General features: G+C 34.8%; 1 protein-coding gene across 1 annotated transcript; it reads left to right on the top strand.

Moving 5' to 3' along the window:
• Positions 1 to 2,397: 2,397 nt before the first annotated feature.
• On the top strand, positions 2,398 to 6,847 carry LOC149486777 (uncharacterized). Its single transcript, XM_089698434.1, has 2 exons — positions 2,398 to 5,910; positions 6,494 to 6,847. Exon 1 carries the CDS (start codon positions 2,873 to 2,875, stop codon positions 3,290 to 3,292), a length of 420 nt encoding a protein of 139 aa, XP_089554560.1. The 5' UTR covers positions 2,398 to 2,872; the 3' UTR covers positions 3,293 to 5,910; positions 6,494 to 6,847.
• The last annotated feature ends 14,342 nt before the right edge of the window (positions 6,848 to 21,189 follow it).

A 21,189-nucleotide genomic window follows, 5' to 3' on the forward strand; every position in this document is an offset into this window, starting at 1 on the left:
CTCTAAGTGGCCTAAACACATTAGCACCACAAATTTTCAAAACAGAGACCCATACCCATGTATGTCCTCTAGTGGTCTATAAACAATAGCACCACAAACTTTCAAAACAGAGAGACCCATACCTTTTGTACGTTCTCTAGTGGTCTATAAACAATAGCACCACAAACTTTCAAAACAGAGAGACCCATACCCATGTATGTCCTCTAGTGGTCTATAAACAATAGCACCACAAACTTTCAAAACAGAGAGACCCATACCCATGTATGTCCTCTAGTGGTCTATAAACAATAGCACCACAAACTTTCAAAACAGAGACCCATACCCATGTATGTCCTCTAGTGGTCTATAAACAATAGCACCACAAACTTTCAAAACAGAGACCCATACCCTCGTATGTTCTCTAAGTGGTCTATAAACAATAGCACCACAAACACAAAGTCTTCGACAGCAGCGGTGAGTGGCTACCGTCGTTCCTCGTTCACGCAGGCATCCCGGCGCCGTAGATTGGTTGCAAGCAGCCCGGAAGCCCGTTGTCAGCAACTGCAGCGGCGCAGTGGATGTACAGCGCACGTGCCATTGCCAGCGCACAGCACATCGTACCACTGGGAACCCTTGTTGCCTCCTTCAACACGTAGCATGTTGAGAACTGTCCCGTAGCACCTGTTATTATCATAGCAACTAGTTATTTTCTTAACAACTTTGCTTCCCCGACTCGGCCTAACCTGACCATGACTAATCAATAGCCCCAAGGTACTTAATGACTCCCGCTCACAGGACGCAACGGATGTTATTTCGCTACGGTTGAGATAATGTTCTTTCAACACTGAACAACTGAACTGAACAACAACTAATAAGCACTAAATTTAGATGGCAAACGGTCTAAAACGCGTGGCAATCCCAATTCTGATCTTAACGATTTTAAATTTAACCTAGAAAAGTTTTATTCCTTACAAAATGACTTTATATGTCTACTTTCAACAATAAAATAATAATCGACTCAAATAATTATTAACACAACTAAGCACAACCAAAACGACCGTTACGTCCGAGAGCCCAACGGAAAGTGTGTCAAATCCGCTGTTCAGCTCATTTTTATAAACACCCACTCGGTTCGGGTTGCCAGTTGGGAATTAATTTATAACAATACATATTCATTCGCTACTATTAAATATAGAACCTTCTAAAACCGTAGTACCTACGCTCATTAGAATATAAAGTAAAAAGTGACGTCCCTAAATTTGCGTGACACATCTCCGGTTTAAGATAGCCCATTTCCTCAATCCTTTCCCTAAGCATCTCGCAGGGACACCCCACGTCATCTATCAAGGCCTGCAAGACACCCTTGGTCGATATGATTAATTTACGGTCACGAATTCAAATAAAATGGCTGAAAAATTCAGTTTGAGTGTCTGTAGTTAAGAACTTGGACTTAAATCTTAGATCCTACATTCTTGTATAATCTAATTATAATATCTTTGGTGGAGGAGAAACGGAATGTCTCAAGAAACAAAATATAAGATAGTAGGTATGTGCAGATGTCTTTCAAGCCGGAATTTATATGTATATCTAAACTAATACATTCCTCCACCCATGCGCAACATTTGTAGCAAATTAAGATTTAAAACTGTTTATCGGGACCACCTTTTAGGTATCCAAAAATCTAATCAATAATTTTCAATAGTTTTTCTAATTTATCTATTTATTTTCCTCATTTGCACAGTCCTGTTTCTGCCGTGAACCTATAGTATCGTGTTATCTATTTTTGATATTGTGTATTGCTATTTATTGATATTACCTATATACCTTCTAATATTATTTCATTATTTTTCCTTTATCTCCCTATATTTTTAACTTTATTTATTAATTGTTTATTTATTTAAGTTTATTTATTTTTCTGCCCTCTAAGAGGCTTTGGCAGAATATCAGCGTCGGGGTTTTTCAATCCCGACATTCATGCTGAGCCAAGGCCTGTTTGTAGAACACTGTGCACATTAAATGTATCCGTTTCTTTTAATATACCGTGTGTTTTGTTTCTGTTAATTGATTTTATGTTTTGTGTTTATATTATGTACCTATATTTTTGTGTTCTATGAATAAACGAGTTATCTATCTATCTATCTATCTATCTATCTATCTAATATTATAAAGCTGAAGAGCTTGTATGTATGTTTGAACGCTCTTATTTTAGGGACTATGGGTATGATTTAAAAACATCTTTCAGGGTTATATAGCCCATTTATCAAAGAAGGCTAAAAACAACAAGAGCGGAGCAATGCGCGTAAAACCGTGTGGCAAAGCACTAGCTTTTCATATAATTTTCATAAAATACCTACTAAGGTATTATATGAAACTTGAAAGTGGTTGCATTGTAATTATACTGCAGTATTAAACTGTATATGACGGCGCCACCGTCGAAGCTTTAAAAAATAACGAACGGCGAACCGATAAAAAGCAGCGCGCGCGCACGACTCGGGTCATTCGTTCGCCGACCGTTGCCGAGTGCACGTCTATTACGAGCTTACTATAACTTATTTGTGATATTTATTTTATTAGTGGTCATAATATTGTAATACCAAGTAATTGTATTAGAAATGACTGTATTGTAAAACTGACATGATTTAAAAGAGCAACTATGGAGTTTCTTGCCGGTTCTTCTCTGTAGATACTGCATTCCGAATCGGTGGTAAATAAAGAAATGTTTGAGTTAGAGGTGTTTCTTTGCTCGATTACCCAACGCAACGCCCACAGCTTGAAAATAGATCCACATTCTACACCTTTCGCCGACATCAGAATTGGGATCAAATCGAGCAAATGAGAAAGCACGTGGCGATAACCTGGATATAATTAATGCGTGCGCTGATTAAAAGACAAAATGCCGCAACCACGTGGCACTTCGATCCAGTTTCAACGGGAAGAGGCATCCTACAGATCTACGAGCATACGTGTCACTGAGCAGCTGGTGACAAAGGGAGAGCTCGTTATGTGCGGGCAGGGTGGCAACTTCGCCTCGCGCTGCGCGGATGCCACTGCCGCTCGCACCACCGCGTCGGACCCCGTATCATCGAGAGCAGCGCTTCATCATGACTTCACAAGTCTGGCATCGCAGCGTTATCCCAGTAGCAGTGGCGCGGGCGGTGCGCCTACAAGCCGTGTGGTTCATGGCAGAGGAGGGTTATGGTGTAACGAAACGACGCGTTGGCAGCTGCCACTCGGCACATGTATGAGGCTAAGTGCTGGTGAATCTGGTCAGTCGTACTATTTTTATTACTATGTTTCTGATGTTCTCTTGTAAGAAATCGGTCAGTAGATAACATTTCGCTTTGAGTGTGCAATTAGATAAAGAAAGTAAGGTTTTTAAAATGTAGTAACTTATTTGAAAGAAAAAGAAATTTATTGCCAAAAACAAAATTTATCTTAAAATTAATTGAGGAAAATCGTCACAGCCTCAGCTAAATGCTGCATAAAAACAGCGCTGATTTACAGGCCGTACAGATTTTGTTAAAAGTTGTAACCTACAAGACCAGTGTATAGTTAAATCTTATTGCATTTAACTCGACTTATTCACGCAGTGATGTTATTATTAGGTCGTGCGATATTGCTTTACGGTTTTGTAGTTAGTTAAATCTTATTCCATTACATTTAGCCCATCTTAGTTACGCAGTGATAAATAATTATCAGTACCTAGGTCGTGTGACTTGTATTTCACTTATCCAGGGACACGTTTACTTGAGTAGGTAATTCACGTTATTTAAAAAAAAAAAAAAAAAACACTTCGCGGCGTAAGCACTGACTTCAAGATGAATTAAGTAACGACTTGCTTTAATGTTGGTTAGTTTGTGAGCTAACACTAAAGAAAGTAAGCGCAATAATTTGTACACTGCATCCAGATACTTCAATCGAACGTAAACAATAAACATTCACTTGTCCGTGTATCGGAACAAAAAAACAGTATGCGAATTACTTTTAAATTAGTTTCTTAACTACCCGCGTTAGTTTCTTGACTACCCGCATTCATTTCTTGAACTACCTGCGTTAGTTTTTATTTAGACTATACCCTTGACAAATAGCAATTAATTGCTACACAAAGACAGCCTTATTGCCATTCGATTAAAAACGAAAAGCAATGCGTTAACTAGTGCTTAGAGGTTTAATAAACTTTTCGTAGGTTTTATTTAGGGTGATATTTGAGGTCATTTCTTTATAAAAAAAAATAAATAAAAAAAATATTAAGTCGTGAACAATTCACAGTATACAGTTTTTACAATATGCAGTTTTATGAAATGTGGCAGACTTAGTTTGATCGAATGAAAGATAAATCGAGGCATTTCGTTTTGAATTTTTACTTAGAAAATTTATTAAGGCCCTATTTAGGCAGTTCATAATACAATGTCACAGATAACTATCGTGTGTTCAAATAAACATCTGGCGTAAGATAAACGTTATGATTGGAGTACGGGTCTAGATTCGGTTTTAGTATGTAATTTGATTGCTTTAAAAAAAAAGAGAAAAAAAAAAACTCTTAACTATCCCATCAACGTAAGGGTCCGTTAAATATTACGATAGTTTAAAAAAAAAAAAAATAACTGAAAATAATCTCAAGGTTAATCGCGCATTTACAGTTTACATACTGTCGTCAGAATATAATGTCTGTTTAATTGAATAGAGAAAAGAAAAAAAATCCATCCAGGTTTTCTGAAGGTTATTTTGTAGCTTCAAAATATAAGAACGCAAATCCTAAACGTGGAGTATTCGATAGTATAATCGATTTACATTGTGTGCATTTAATGTAATTCCTTGATAATAGTTTTTGTGACCAGCTGCAGTTTGACATCAACTGAATACATCAATTAGGTAGTTGTACAGTAGTTGTTGAGCAGTACATTCTTATTTACGTTGAAACTAAAATTTAGCTCAGCCCTTTTACCGTTCGATATGAGATTCACAGATGAGTTTAAGCCTACACTTATCAATTGTTTTAAGTTGAGTTTTCAAAAGTTAACATACCGTTAAGGAATTTTAACCACATTTGAGAACAAGCTTTTGCCACTTTTTGAGTTAGTCGAAATTTTGTGTTTTTTTGCGGTTAAGTTACGAATTATTCGTTTTAAACTTTTTTAGATATTGTAATTTTTGCGCTATAGTCAATGATCATAATTAACGACAGGTAATGTCAGATTGATTTTAATTAGCTAAATTACAGAGAGCGTTTTACGACACAGCGTTTAGAAGCGAGGCAGTTAACAGTACGGCGCAGCGGTTGCGTAGCATATGGAGCAACGTAGCATCATCAATGGTACGGCTCGATGACGCGATGCCAGGATGACGCAGCACAAACGTTGAGGATACGGTCGCGTACCGTTTTACTGATTTGCTGCGGCAACACTCTGTTTTCAGTTTTCATAGTTGACCAGTAGCATACTGACATCTGTTTACTCGTACGCTGTACGAAGTAAATGTGTGTTGTGTCCACACAACACACATTTACGTAATATTCCAATATTACTACGGTAATGTCGTTTATTAGAAGAAAGTGATATGCTATCTGGCATGAGGTCCAGGATAGTACATGTGTGTTCTGACCGGTCAGTAGGATCGGGGCAGTGTGGAAACCCTGTAAGGTCAGTGTAGGCTGAGGCAGGATGGATGTTATTTTGACAAAAAAAAAAATGAAAATGAATTATCGTAGTAATGTAGTGTGAGATATTATGGCGTACGAGGACGCAAGTATGACTGTATCGGAGATAACTTGTGTAAAGTAAAAGTTTGTAACGTGGATTATTGTAACGGTAATGTAGTTCATTGCAGGAATTGTGTGTGCTATCTGGACTGCAGTCCGGGGTAGTTGAGCCTTCATTTGTGGTGAGCGAGCGTCGTGTCTATGTCATGTGGATGTTGTTGGTGTTCTGTAAGGTCAGTATAGCCGAGCGGTATAGTTGTCTAATCCCGGGATGAAATACCGTAGTGCTGTAAAACAAGAAGGGACGTACGAGGACGTACGATTGTCAGTATGGCCGAGGAGTGGAGAGAGTGGAGAGAGTCGTGAGTTTGGATTTAATATTGTTGTGTAAAAAAAAAAGAAAAGAAGGAAAAAAAAATAATCCTTAAAAAAAAATGATGCAAAAAGAATGATGCAAAAAGAATGATGCAAAAAGAATGATGCAAAAAGAATGATGCAAAAAGAATGATGCAAAAAGAATGATGCAAAAAAAAGAGAGCAAAAAGAATGGTGCAAAAAAAAAGAGAGAGCGAGTTATTGAAGGGAGTCCGGTCCAATAACTCGGCTATAGGGATTGCAGATCCGGTCTAGCACGCTATAGGGAAATCTGGTCTAGCGCAGTAAGCTAAAGAGATTTCCGGACTGGCACGCTAGAGGGAAATCTGGAGAGATTTCCGGACTGGCACGCTAGAGGGAAATCTGGAGAGATTTCCGGACTAGCACGGTTGCTGAAGGGCTTGCCGGACCAGCACATTGTTTTAATTGTCTTGTTCCCAGGTGTTCAGAAGTCGCTCGAGGACGAGCGAATGTCAGAATGGCCGTGACGGCGCCACCGTCGAAGCTTTAAAAAATAACGAACGGCGAACCGATAAAAAGCAGCGCGCGCGCACGACTCGGGTCATTCGTTCGCCGACCGTTGCCGAGTGCACGTCTATTACGAGCTTACTATAACTTATTTGTGATATTTATTTTATTAGTGGTCATAATATTGTAATACCAAGTAATTGTATTAGAAATGACTGTATTGTAAAACTGACATGATTTAAAAGAGCAACTATGGAGTTTCTTGCCGGTTCTTCTCTGTAGATACTGCATTCCGAATCGGTGGTAAATAAAGAAATGTTTGAGTTAGAGGTGTTTCTTTGCTCGATTACCCAACGCAACGCCCACAGCTTGAAAATAGATCCACATTCTACACCTTTCGCCGACATATACATAGTAGCCTTATTACGCTATTTACCTAATTTACAATTAGCTTCTACACTATGTCCGCCTCCTTGGTACAGTGGTTGACGCGTGAGCGTAGAACCGAGGGGTCCTGGGTTCGATTTCCGGTGGAGACGAAGAAAAAAAAATGTCTCGGTCTGGCAGGGCACAGAAGGCTGATCACCTACTTGTCCCTAAAGAAAACCGATCAGTGAAACAGATGTATAATGCATCTGCCCCTTACCCCACTAGGGGACATGGGACTTCTCACTATGTAAATGAATGTAACAAAGCTGGAAGGATTTCCAAAACTCTGGGTCGAATTATAATCATTACATGTAACTTGTACACAATTACAAGGAAAATTCAGACTAAATGTTTCCTCATGAAGATGAATCTAATTGCTAATCTCATCAAAAAAAAAACATGTTTTCCTGTTATACCTTCAGAGTATATCCAATTAAGAGTAACATTTTCTTAAAGTAGTGCTTGAAGAAGAGCTTTGAAACATTAGAAAGTAACTAGTTGTGCCACGCGGTGTTATCCGCGGGCAATATCAAGTACCTAGCGACTTCTATAGCTTATATATAACTTTAGAGTTTCATCCAAAACCGTCTAGATAGTTATTTCGTGAAAGAGATACATCCAGAGAGATACATCCACCCTTAAAATATTGTATTTATGATTTCAGTAGGATTCTGTAAAAGCCGCTGTCGTTATTTTCTCTTGATAATTAGATAAGTAAAAGCAAACAATAACTTTTAACGATGTACACACAAAAGTATGTGCTCATTAAATCGAAGTCTGCTGGGAGTTGAAAATCGCTGACAAAAATGTTTGTGAGTCATTTTTTGTGGATATTATTTTAGTAAATAATATTTGTTTGTATAATAAAGATATTAAAGTAAATATGTGATCGTTTGAAGCCATTGCACTTGCACTGGGGAAAGTTTCTGACGATACGAACTAATAAACAGATATGGTTATCGTTTTAATTTTAAAGTTATATGTATGGTTATTGTTGTATGAATTCTCTTATGAACTTTATGTTAATATCTAACTAAAATATCTTAATTAACAATTAATAATAGGAGCCCAACGAAGTGGGCTCCGTCGGCTTGCGACCGTCTTTTTGTAGAGTTTTCCATGAAAATCCTCAGCATATTACAAAATGCCGAGCATTTGTAAACGGTGAGATTATTATATACAATTTGCCTGCGACATACATATTTTTATATTTGTTTACTATAAATAAATACCTAAATAAATTTCCCAATTTAACCACTCAACTAAATCCTAAAACATTTTAAAACACGGTTAGAACCCAAATAATTTAGTAGAAGTTGCTTTAATAATGATGTCTATCAATTGTTTATTCAGTCGGATGAGATATAAATGTTTTTGTCTAGTTTCGCAGTCCATTTTCTGGAACTATAAGATGTGTACCGTGTACTGTGCTGTGTACTGTGTACTGTGTACTGTGTACCGTGTACTACCTGTGTACTGTGTACCGTGTGCTGTGTACTGTGTACTGTGTACCAATAAAGCTTTGTCTTTATGTATAGCTAACGGCTAGTTTAACATTAGGTTTCTAGTGCTATTTAAAATAATTATTAGATACTAGCTGTGCTGCGGGCAACATTCGCATGTGTTATTCTGACGTAATCTTTTTGTTTTAAAGTTTCATCCGTCTAGTCGTTTTTTCGTGAAAGAGATGTATCCATTCTCACAAACTTTCGCAATTATAATAATTTGCAAAAGTTTGTGAGTAGTAATAATAATATTAGTAGGATGTTTCGTCAAGAATAGTATAAATGTTTAGTCACAGATTAATAAATGGTTGCCGTCTCGTCAAGAAGAGCTTAGCTTTTATAGTTTGTATAAGTACATATTTTGAATATTAATTTAACAAATTGCCACATATTTTCATTTTTCGTGCGTTACACGTTTAAATTCTAAAATTTAAATATATTGCCTTTTAAATTATAATAAATGAACTTTATTTTTCATAAAATAAATGTGCAATATTTCATGTAATAAAAAGTACCTAAATCGACGGACCGAGCTTTGTTGAAAAGTAATTATTAAACTTAGAAATGGTCAACATAAAATAGTGATATTTATAGTTTCAAACAATAGACTAAAAAGTAAAATGTCGTTTTGTTGTTTGTTTTAAATTTGTTCCCGTCTGGGGTCTAATTTAAAACTGTAAACCGTCTGAAAATAAGAAAAAGTTAAGCACGTTGTAAGGATTACTTCAAAATGGTAACCAGACTTGAAATAACTTATATGTAGTTTATTTTTAAGAACTTATGAATAAACTTTTAACGTTGTAAAGTATCAGAATTAATGATTTTTTGTTTGTTTGTTTGAACGCGCTAATCTCGGGAACTACTTCGGTGTTAGATAGCCCATTCATCTAGGAAGTTATATATTATCTCACTAAGACCAACAGGAGCGGAGCACTGCGGGTAAAACCGCGGAGCACAGCTAGTCTTTTAATATTAATAATAAAACAGATCCACATGCCTAATTTATTCAAGGTATAAGACATAGCTTACAGAAGCGCGTAAACCCACAGTGTGACACGACCCTTATACCGAGACATTAGGTACCTCACATACCCAATGCAGTATTTTGTCTACCACTTTACTGCCGTCGTAAAGGCGTAAACATTTTTATGTGCTCACTAGTTGATGGCCCCGGCGTTGCTCGAGTTTAATGGCCCTCGTTCCAACTTTATGTTTTGTCACATTATTTTGAAAGCGTCAATAACTTTTTATGCTTTTAAAACTTAAGGTTTCGGTTACAATCTTGGGGTTTTTCTGAAGGGTTTTTGGTTATGTGGGACATGTGTGTAGCGTAGAAATACATTGTTATTTAAAACTGTAACAATGTTAATGTCATAAATATTCAATTTTGATTTTGTCTATTTATGTGAATAAAATATTTAAAATAAAATACTAGTGGCCATAAAATATTATGTAAAGAGATTTACTTCAGCAAAAATTGTTTGTATAATTATTATTATCTAATAATAATCAATTTAGATAATATCTATCATTGCTAAAAAAGAGGAATAACATAATTTATATTTGGCTTCAGGCATTCATTATTTATCTTATGGGATGAGTAAAAATGTATTTTTATCTCTATACAGGGTGTAATCGTTAAGTGTGCACACGCGATTATTCCGTAACTATTGCAGATATCAAAAAACTTTAAACTGATATCATTTTTATTGTTAAGCACAATGTTAAGTACAATATTTACAAAAACATTTCTATTCATTTTCTAATAGTGAAGTGAAGTCCCATGTCCCCTAGTGAGGTAAGGGGCAGATGCATTATTATACATCTGTTTCACTGATCGATTTTCTTTAGGGACAAGTAGGTGATCAGCCTTCTGTGTCCTTCCAGACCAAGACATTTTTTTTTCTTCGTCTCCACCGGGAATCGAACCCAGGACCCCTCGGTGTTACGCTCACGCGTCAACCACTGTACCGAGGAGGCGGTCATTCATTTCTAATAGGTATCTAATAAAATATCTCATTCTAGAAGCTAAAAATAACCTATAGAATTTGTCATTTGTAATAGATGAAGAGTCTAACAAAAAAAGGCAATGATAACAAATTTCACGACACAAATAACCATTACACCCCATTCTGCAACACGATTACTCGCGAAAATTCGTGCCACAGACTAAAATATTACAGTAACTAAACAAGAAATAAAATCCTTATTTAAGGGTTAAAAGATGAATGAAAATAGGAGAGGAAATATGTGCTGTGATTACTGAGGAATTTACACTATGGTCATGAATTAAGCAAACGTTAAATAAAAATGTATCTAAAGAAATATTCTATTCTTGTAAGCTATTGTATAGCTTCTATCGCGGGCCTTGAGCGCGGGGACCGAATCGAGAAATTCCGTAACGAAAAAACCTCACGCTCCCCACTCTGACAGGCACGGAGGTGTGGCTTGAAGGCATGCTATGCAATAGCTTTACCGCGGCAGTCCCCGAGTGCCACACGTCTTTTTTTATATTTAGTTTTGTTTTATTTATGTTATATTTTATGTAGGTATTTCTTTTATTCCACTGCAAAATAATCTGTCTCACATTTGTAAGAATAATATAGACATCCAAATAATAAACACAGTAAATAAATAAAGGAATAACTATACCCTTTTCTCCTATGTCTTATAGATTTTACTACTGCTGTTTCTACTCTGTGGCAGCACTCGGTCCATATTCGCCCCGTCATCTGATTAAGTTGGTAAATCGAGTGGAAGATGATGGATGATCAGCTCGTTAATTATGTTTTAACGTACACCAGACACGGTCTCGGAAAAATCACTGACTTTTGTAAACATATGTGATGAATAGTGTACATGACGGGCGTGACTCTGATAGTTTTACGCTGTATTTTTTGCTATATTTTGAAATGTAGCTCATGTAGTATGAGGTAATGATGATACTGATCTTACTTGGCGTGGCTTTTGTTTCAAGCCCGTGATGATCAGGCTGTTCTTAGTTTATACAACACTAGCTGCGCTTCGCAGTTTCACCCGCTCCTGTTGCCTGTTGGTCTTAGCATAATGATATATAGCCTATAGCCTTCCTCGATAAATGGGCTATCTAACACCGAAATAATTTTTCAAATCGGCCTAGTAATTCCTGAGATTAGCGCATTCAAACAAACAAACAGACGCTTAAAACTTTTTAGTTTACGAAAGATATTATTTTCCATTACGACAATACGAATGAGATCAAAACATACATATCCAAAATTTGAATAATCTTCTACATATTATACACATAAAAATAACTAACGTACACGCAAATTGTGTAATAAAAGCAAACGTCAGAAAATAAAAAGCATCTAACCTATTCATATTTGAGCCGGGGGATAATATTTTATAGCACAAGGGAAGCGATCTTCATAAAGCGAACGTTATGAATATTTCCTATTAAGAAAAAGCCTCGAAATAAAGACTTCCTAAACGAAGTTAAATGGTTTAGTGCAAAGTTCCGTGTTATGTTCCGGCCAGGGAAGTAGCGGATTGGAAAACATTGAACGTGCAGTTTATTATTTTTTAACCTTAACCTTTTTGAAGTCTAGACTCTAGACTCTACATTTTTAAATAAATTTAACTTTAATGTATTAAGATGTCATCTCAGAAATAATGAAAGTTGTATTTATTTATTTAATCTACATATTTACATACGTTTTGATACAATATCATCGAGAAGTGAAAAATATATTTTTTTAATTACAAAATAACCAGATTAAAAGTAGCCTCTATGATTATGAAAACTATTATTTATCATACAAAAACATTATTATATTATAATCAAGATACGATTCTCGGTACGAGCTAACCTCCTAAGTCTAACTGGTCTAAATGCCCGAAGCATGCTCGACTCCCTCATCTTAACCACAGGCATCCTTACAAACTTTTGTAGGATGTTTTTGACGTGACAACGTCTTATAATTCGATAGAGCCGATTGCACGCACGAAAAAACATGACTCATGCGGCGTTACCTCGCTCTGAGGTGTTCCATGTAAGGCTTGAAGTGCAAGCGAGAGCGCGGAACGAGCGACAAAGAAGCACAATCGGACGTTGTCAGTTGTCACGTTCAACTATCGTCAGTAAACCGACTTTACAGACAACCAATTTTTTTTCAAAGATAGGTAATACGTAAATAATAAATCGCAATTCTAACAGCCACACAGAGCTTCTCGGATCCCCCAACACGGGGATTATTAGTTTATGATATTACAAGCGTGACGGACGCTGTCCATTACCCACTGTTGGTTATTTTCCGCTTAATTTCCTGTAAAACTAATATATTTCCCAATTTCCGATTTGATTGGATCAGGGATTTTATTGGTAACGTTGAAATATTCTAGCTAGTCGATTTAGTTTCAGTAGATAATGAAACTGTTAGTATTAGTTTTATTCAGATTATGCAAGTTAACTATGCAATTCACAAGTTTATTAATCGTTAAAAATTGCATTGAAAAAAACAAAACGATTAATAAATACCTCGTGTTTATGTTACGTACAATACCGAAGACGTTGAGATAATTTCAATAAAACAATTTTGCATTTACAAAGAATGTAACAATATGATAAGTAGGTAAGTACCTATTAAATGTGTAGAATATAAAATCTATATAATATATATATATATATATATATATATAAATGAAACCCGTTTCGCGTTGTCACGGCATCACGGGTGGACCGATTTCGATAATTCTTTTTTTATTATATTCCTTGAAGTACGAGGATGGTTCTTATGTAGAGAAAACGTAAATATGTACCACGGGCGAAGCTGGGGCGGACCGCTAGTATAAAATAAATATGTATAAGTGATTTGGGACTATTTCGCGCTGATCACTCTGAATATTATATACCTATTTTATAAATATTCATTCAACACTTCAAATGATTACGAAGTTCTCTTAAGATATTTTAACACGTTTCAATAGTTTGGCACTTCATCAAATATATTATCTTTGCAAACAAATACATAAATTAAAACCCGAAATATATCTACAGCGGAACTTGTGCAGTTACGATTGTTTTGATCTTTTTCTCTCGTAATGTTCTTTAGTTTTCTTCAATACACTCGGAAGCCAAAACAAAAGTTTTCTGTATAAATATTGAGGATACCTTTTCATATTGCTGATAGAAAACTCTAGTAATTCTTTTAATTTACGGCACTTTATTTCAATATATATGTTTCGTATTTTGACATTTAAAGCATAAAATTCTAAGAGTTCAGATCTTTCTTGTAATTAAAACGAATATTGATAAATATTTTCGAGAAGTTTTTTATTGGATATGAAAAAAATATTATAATTAAGTACAAATACATTCAACAAAACTAGGTACCTACCGTGAAAGCAATTTCTAACAAGAAACGTTCTCTTTTCCCAGAATTTCTCTATACAAATATAATATCTTTTATATTAGAATTATAATTTAAGTAACAATTGGAATAAAGTAATTTATCTTTTAACTTGGAACTTAATAAGAATTAAAATTAGTCGTCTTTAAATTCTTTATTTATGAAATGTTAAGTCGAGTTTTTTAGTATCATTATCGTAGGAACTATTTAGTAATCTTTGGTACAATTGTTCATTTTATATAGAGCAAATATTGTTTTGTGAAATTGCGGCTTGGTCTTTTGAGTATCATATTTTATACTTTTAACTTTTAAGAAAATGCCTCCCATTTTGACAAGTTTCTAAATAAAATTTTCACTAGGTACCCATAACAATTCGATGTAAGAAAATGATAAAAAACGTAATCAGCTAACTTAAGGGATATATTTACAATCATAATAAAATATTATACCTATCAATAAACAAAAGAAACATCTTTGACGAGCATTGCAACCTAATTAAAACACTTTCTTTCAAATAAACTATAAGAAAATTCCTTTTAAGTTATTATTCTCGCCATGAAATATTCAAGAAGCAATTTTCAAGCCTTAAATGCATCGCAACAGAAACAAAATGGCCGCCTGTCCGTCGAAGGGAAGTGTAAACCAATTAGCGCTTTTTAAAAATTCACCGTGAAGCACTGAGGTTCCTTGGAAATAGGTGATTTTGTGGATCCAAGAAGGCTGGATGTGGCAGTTCATAAGTGGCTTATATTAGTAGTGCAGGTGGAAACGAATGGCGGTAGATGACAGGGGCGTGCACAGAGTTTTTCGACAGGGTAGGCAGAAATATTGTAATGATATTAAGTCATAATAACGAATACCTACTGCAATGTTTATATTTTCACATTGCTGTACTCATTTATGAGCTTACAATACGTTGTATTCCCCAAAATTATGGAAAATATATTACGATTTACACACCTACCTACTATAAAATAATTTTCAAAGTACCTACCTATAATAACTAGTGTTCTATATTATGAAATTAACGATTAACTTTACCTTTGTGTATTACAAATTCCGGTATAGATCGGCTCTTTTTTCTATCACTAAGTCTCTGTTTGATAAATGTTTATTCATAAAACAAAAATAAGAATTTTCCGTTAAATTATACCTAATTATTATCTTACAAATTAATACACTCACGATAGACATAATCTATTTAGTTACTCCCAAAACACTTCACTTGCAAATTGTCTTATTTAACATTATTAATTTTCTCAAAAAACAAATTTAACCTCAAAGTAAAATAGTTTGTTATTTCCAAAACAAAACAAACGAATAATGATACTATTTGCAGATGGTCTTTACCGCTACAAAAATGTATAAATTATCACACTTCTTAAATTGGTCGCATATTCAACTTCAGTTTCGGCTTTCGATGTGGTTCCGAATTCGGTTCGTACCAATTCGTATATCTTCGTAAAAAGACACTGCCTACCTTGTGTGTTTGTGTGCGTGGTTTTATAACATCAGTGTGCCGTGTTTATAGGCACGCACACATATAAAATATGCGTAGACACGCAGAGCACACATATAAAAACTTAGACACGGATAGTTTGTGTCTTTGCCGTCCCGTGACGTACTGGGTCCAGTGGCGGCGCTAGTGCAGCGCATGCATAGTGACTTGAGCTGTGTTATTGAAATTAGATAATAATGCCACCAAAATACCAATAGATGGATCTGAAATATATTTGAAATATTTTGATTTTTGTTTCATACTACATGGCGTAATTAATAAAATATAATGACGCCGCTGTGAATTTCATTTATGGATATTAAATATTGATTAGAGTTTGGTAAATGCTAGGGTAGGCAGTGTCTTTATGTCTTTATGGAATGCACGCCACTGGTAGATGATGAGGATGATAAAAACGGCGTAGCTCGGCTTGTTGGGATCTGTCTGATGTGTTGATTGTTTATTCATATTAGTCTATATGACACATCATTAGCTTAGGGTGTTAGATTTTGAAACTGAGACCGTATGTTAAATATTAACTATTTCGAATAGCTAGCGAAGAGTCAGCTTTCGACAGCAAGCACAAGTCACACTATTCATTGATAGAGATTAGTATAATAATAAGTAATAAGTAAATATGTTCAGATTCACAAACGTAATCTTCAAAAATATAATAACTTAATTAAATACCACTTTATTTAAACATTTGCCCTATCCATTATTCACACCTCCACTAATACCATACTTTTAAAATACGATCGCCGTTTTAGTATGCGAGGGCACGACTCAGCTACTCTCTATAAGTAGCAAATATCGACCACTTGGCTAAATGAACCGCTCGTGGACCATCCGATATTTTCTACTCTGACGTTTAGTACCAGATGTTCTTTACGTATTTATATAGAGCTGAAGAGGTAAGAGGTAAGCTGATAGTATTTGTAATGTATTTCTGATGTATGTTTAATATTTATATCGCGTTAACATTGAGGTTAAAGATTCAACTAATACGAAATGTACAAAATGTTTCTATTTTAAACTCCTTTTGAAGTAATCACCAATTCCTTTTGAAAATGTCAATATCTAATTAGGTATTGTAACTTATGTTGTACGATCGGGTATCATGTTTCAGGTATCGGAATAGTACCTTTATGTGATCTATGGAAAACTACTATACCTACCCACATTTTCTAATTTTTCATCACATTTTTCAAATAACTTTATTATTTAAGGTTAAAGCAGAATATTTAATTTTATGGAGATAAACTATTAAAAATAGTATCCTTCTTTTTTCGACATATATTTCTTACTAACTTTCCACCCGCGACTTCGCCCGCGCAGTCAAAGAAAAACCCGCATAGTTCCCGTTCCCGTGGGATTTCCGGGATAAAACCTATCCTATGTCCCGAGGTAAAAAGTAGCCTATGTCCTTTCTCGGGTATCAAAATATCTCTATACCAAATTTCATGCAAATTGGTTCAGTAGTTAAGGCGTGATTGAGTAACAGACAGACAGACAGAGTTACTTTCGCATTTATAATATTAGTATGGATTAAGTTTCTTCTCTATCTGCTACCTACATGACGTCGGCGTAATTTTACTATAGTTTATTACTCACATTTCTCTGTAAAAGAGATCTTTAAAATATCACAAACTTACAAAATGATACATCGATACAATTCATAACGCATTTGTCAACATTATTTTAGTCAGTGTAACACAGCGCGTACGAAATCTCCACACACCTTAACATTTATTCCAACAATACCTTTAACCATGAAATATGGTGTCACTTTCGTAAAATGATAATATATGAAAATGGCTATAGGAGGGGACTTTTATATCAGTTCAGCAAACTCGCTAGAGATATTTTTTTCGTCTTTCATTGCGACTATGTTTTGAAATAGTTGGGAAAATGGCGACGATTAGTGTTCATTATATGTATGTATATGTACATGTAGATATAATGCTTGCATTATGGGTGATATTAGGATTTTATATCGAAGGTCAAGAAAAAGAAGTAAGTACCTATTATTTTATCACTAAGTACCTACTCGAATTGTCGTATTTCGATACTTCTTAAAGTCAAGTAAATAGTTTTTTAGGGATATTTATGTCGGGGAAATCCGTAACAATCCCTACTAATATTATAAATGCGAAAGTTCTGTCTGTCTATCTGTCTGTTACGCTTTCCCGTTTAAACCTCTCAACCGATTTGATGAAATTTGGCACAGACAATCTTTAGACCCTGAGAAAGAACATAGGCTACCACGCGGGCGAAGCCGCGGGCGGAAGCTAGTTAGTGATAAATAGAGGTAAGTAGGTACTCAGGATACATTAAATAATTTTCTATTAATCTGATTATTAAATTTAGATACTATATAGTATCGGGATAAACTAACAAGTTGATATGTTTCCAGCTAGAATTTGCATAGTTACGCGTACATTGGGGAAAAACTGTACCCGTTTGAACTTTATCTAAATAGGAGTTGCATTTTTAATGCTCCTATTTCGTTTACGTGTGAGCTGGATAAAAGTTAATATTTTCGCTATTTTGTGCTGTTTTTACGTGAATAATTATTGTAGTTTATACGTATCTCGGTACATATTGAAAGGTTTGATTTTTTGTTTGTTTGTTTGTATGAATTGAATAGGCTCCGAAACTACTAGGCAGATTTGAAAAATTCTTTCACTGTTGGAAAGCTACATCATTTCTGAGTGACATAGGCTAGGTTTTATCCCGGAAATCCCACGGGAACGGGAACTATGCGGGTTTTTTTTTGAAAACGCGGGCGAAGCCGCAGGCGGAATGCTAGTCTATAAATAATTTGATTCATGAGCTATTAAGACGTTTAATTTAACCATAATGTTCTGTTCGTTCTTATATTTTTTTTATAGAGAGATATTTTCATAGTTATGTTCTAACTTCTAATAGTAGTCAACTTTCAAATATCGTGATAAATATTTAGTATTCATAATTTTATAAAAGGATTTCTTTGAAATTGTATCGAGAATGTTTGAATCCAAAAAACTATAAAATATGTCATCGGAATCAGATGCAGTTTCTTTCATATAAGCGCTTCGTATGAAGTATTTGAAAAGTTTTGTAGCGAGACACGTTTATCATAAAAAATTATTCAGAGTATCTGTTCGCAATATGGGAGTATTTTTAAATTTGCATACTGTTTATACACCGATTTATTTGGTTATGTTTTATTGTACTTATTTTTTTAACTTTTTACCCAATTGAGGAATATATAGAAAGATTTCAGGGTGCATTAATCATCACATTGAGTGCGTCTTTCCTTATTTTACTACATATTTTTCATATTTACCAAGATTTGGGAGTTACCGCTATAATCAGATTAATTTTAACGTTGTGTATTTTAACCAAGTTGTAGAGTTGAAGTTAAGCCGTGTAGCCCTATAATGTTGCCTGATGATTAGATAGGTACATTACTAGAAATTATTTTGATGGGATTCATATTTTCTTTAATAAATAAATATAACTGACTAGTTCTAATATTTCCTGTGATAATGATGCGTTGCGAGGGTGGGTCATACGTAATCTATAAAAAATATTGAATAAACGAGTGACTACGATTCATTGCTTTGACCAGGGCGACAGGAAACCGAATAGCTATTAATAAACGTCAGATTAAGCCCAAAATTAATTGTTACAAGGTGTCATAAACAAACAGAATAAACATTGAATATTTTCGCTACGCTTTTCTGTTACAAATTGCTACGGTGTGTTTTAATCTTCTGAGGGACCTTTTTTATTAAAATGGCGGCGGTGACAGGTGAATAAAGTTTATTATTATTGAATATTTGCAGCCTTATTTATAAATCTTGTTTTAAATAGCTTTCGATTATTTATCAGAAAAAAGAGCATGCTTAAACGAAACGGACTTATAAAAATAGTACCGGAATCCTATCAAACAATATGCTTATAGATAATAATTGTAATTGTATAATAGTTTAGCAAAAAATAAATTACGAATGAGAACAAATACAAATTTCAGTTTATTGTTAATTTATTAAAAGCTGACCCGACAGACGTGGTCCCGTCAAACGCAAAAATGTAGCGCCTGTAGGATTGTTCATAAAAGCGTTTATTTATCTATATTTACGTATTTTAACCAGAAATTCTTAGCAATTCAATTAAATGCAACTGACACTACATTTGGCTTTTCATTATAATCACTACATAGTATAAAACAAAGTCGCTTTCTCTGTCCCTATGTCCCTTTGTATGCTTAAATCTTTGAAACTACGCAACGGATTTTGATGTTTTTTTAAGTAGATAGAGTGATTCAAGAGGAAGGTTTTAATATATATTTTATTAGGTTTTAGACAAAGCGGGCGAAGCCGCGTGCGATAAGCTAGTGTACGATATACCAAAAAGGTCTGAAAAATATCAACATTTGAACATTAGCCGAACAATCCTCCATAAATACAGAAAAATTAAAATAACATTTTTACAAGAAACATATTTCCTTAGCAGACAGTATTATCATTTGATAAGGGTTCCCTTTATCGTCAATCCCGATGTTTTGATAGAATATAGTAGTGAATCTCATTGAAATATTTTTGGTTCGTTTGTTAAAGGTTTGTGTCGATCTTTATATAGTAAGTGTTGGGAGCTTTAAGCTTTTGTGTGGATATAATACTATGTTAGAAGAGAGTTTATTGGAGCGAGACGGATAGATTTCTAGCGAGATTCATGCTGGATTTGATACACGTGAAGTCAGGTTTCCTAGAAGTTTTTGTATGGAATATGGATATATATTTATATGGATAGATATATTGATATTGATTTTGTATTGAAGAGAGGCGGAATATATAATATGGTAACTGATTGTTATTTACACGTGTTACCCGAGGTGATATAGTACATTAGCTGCTAGGTAACAAAATGTAGATAGGTACACGTGCCTAAGTATCTTCGCAGGAAGTTTTGTCATTTACAGCTTGCATGTAATTAAATTGTAGTGTAGCGGTATGCGGGGAGATGAATTAAAGATTGCAGCCAATAGAAATTATATATTTTCTTCTAAGTTACACAAAATACACAACACTAATTTATAATCTACTAAGACGTGGGTCGGTGGCGCGAGTTACGGGACAACTGGGGGCGACCGCGACGCTATGCGAATGTGCGACGCTACCGAAAATCCTGCGTCAGCACAGCACCTACAAAATCATTACAAATGTCAAATAAAGTAGTTAAATTATTACGTATCTTAAACATACATACACGAGGTAAGTACCTAAAGTAATGGAAGTGAACCATTAAACTATTTATTGTTTGATTTTAAGACAAATTATTACGAATCTATACTAATATTATAAAGCTGAAGAGTTTGTTTGTTTGTTTGTTTGATCGCACTAATCTCGGGAACTACTGATCCGATTTGAAAAATTCTTTCGGTGTTAGATAGCCCATTTATCGAGGAAGGTTATAGGCTATATTTCATCACGCTACGGGCAACAGGAGTGGAGCCACGGGGGTGAAACCGCGCGGAGCAGCTAGTACATAATATAGAGATAATCTTTGATTCTTTAAATCACATAAACATCAAAAAAATCTAAAATTTTTTATACCAAAACTTTCTCCAACCTTCCCTTAATTTACGGTTTCAATGAATGGCAGAATAAAAAGGGGAGGTATAAAAGCTGATAGCATCGAGTAATGAATTTAATTACTTCTCATAAAACATGGCCGCAACTTGAGTTAGTACGGTTGCACTTTGCGAATATTAATTGGTGTACGAATTAGCCAAGGTCTTGAGAAACCTTTAATGTAGGTACTTGTAAAATTAGTTAAATCATAAGAAAGCTTATTGAA

Source organism: Colias philodice, chromosome 8 (genome assembly GCF_061535455.1).
Source record: "Colias philodice isolate Cphi_HAF_F1 chromosome 8, ilColPhil1 Martin Lab GWU primary, whole genome shotgun sequence".
NCBI lineage: Eukaryota > Metazoa > Arthropoda > Insecta > Lepidoptera > Pieridae > Colias > Colias philodice.

Coding starts and splice junctions, on each gene's coding strand:
- LOC149486777 (XM_089698434.1), top strand. CDS start 2,873: ATGCCGCAACCACGTGGCACTTCGATCCAGTTTCAACGGGAAGAGGCA.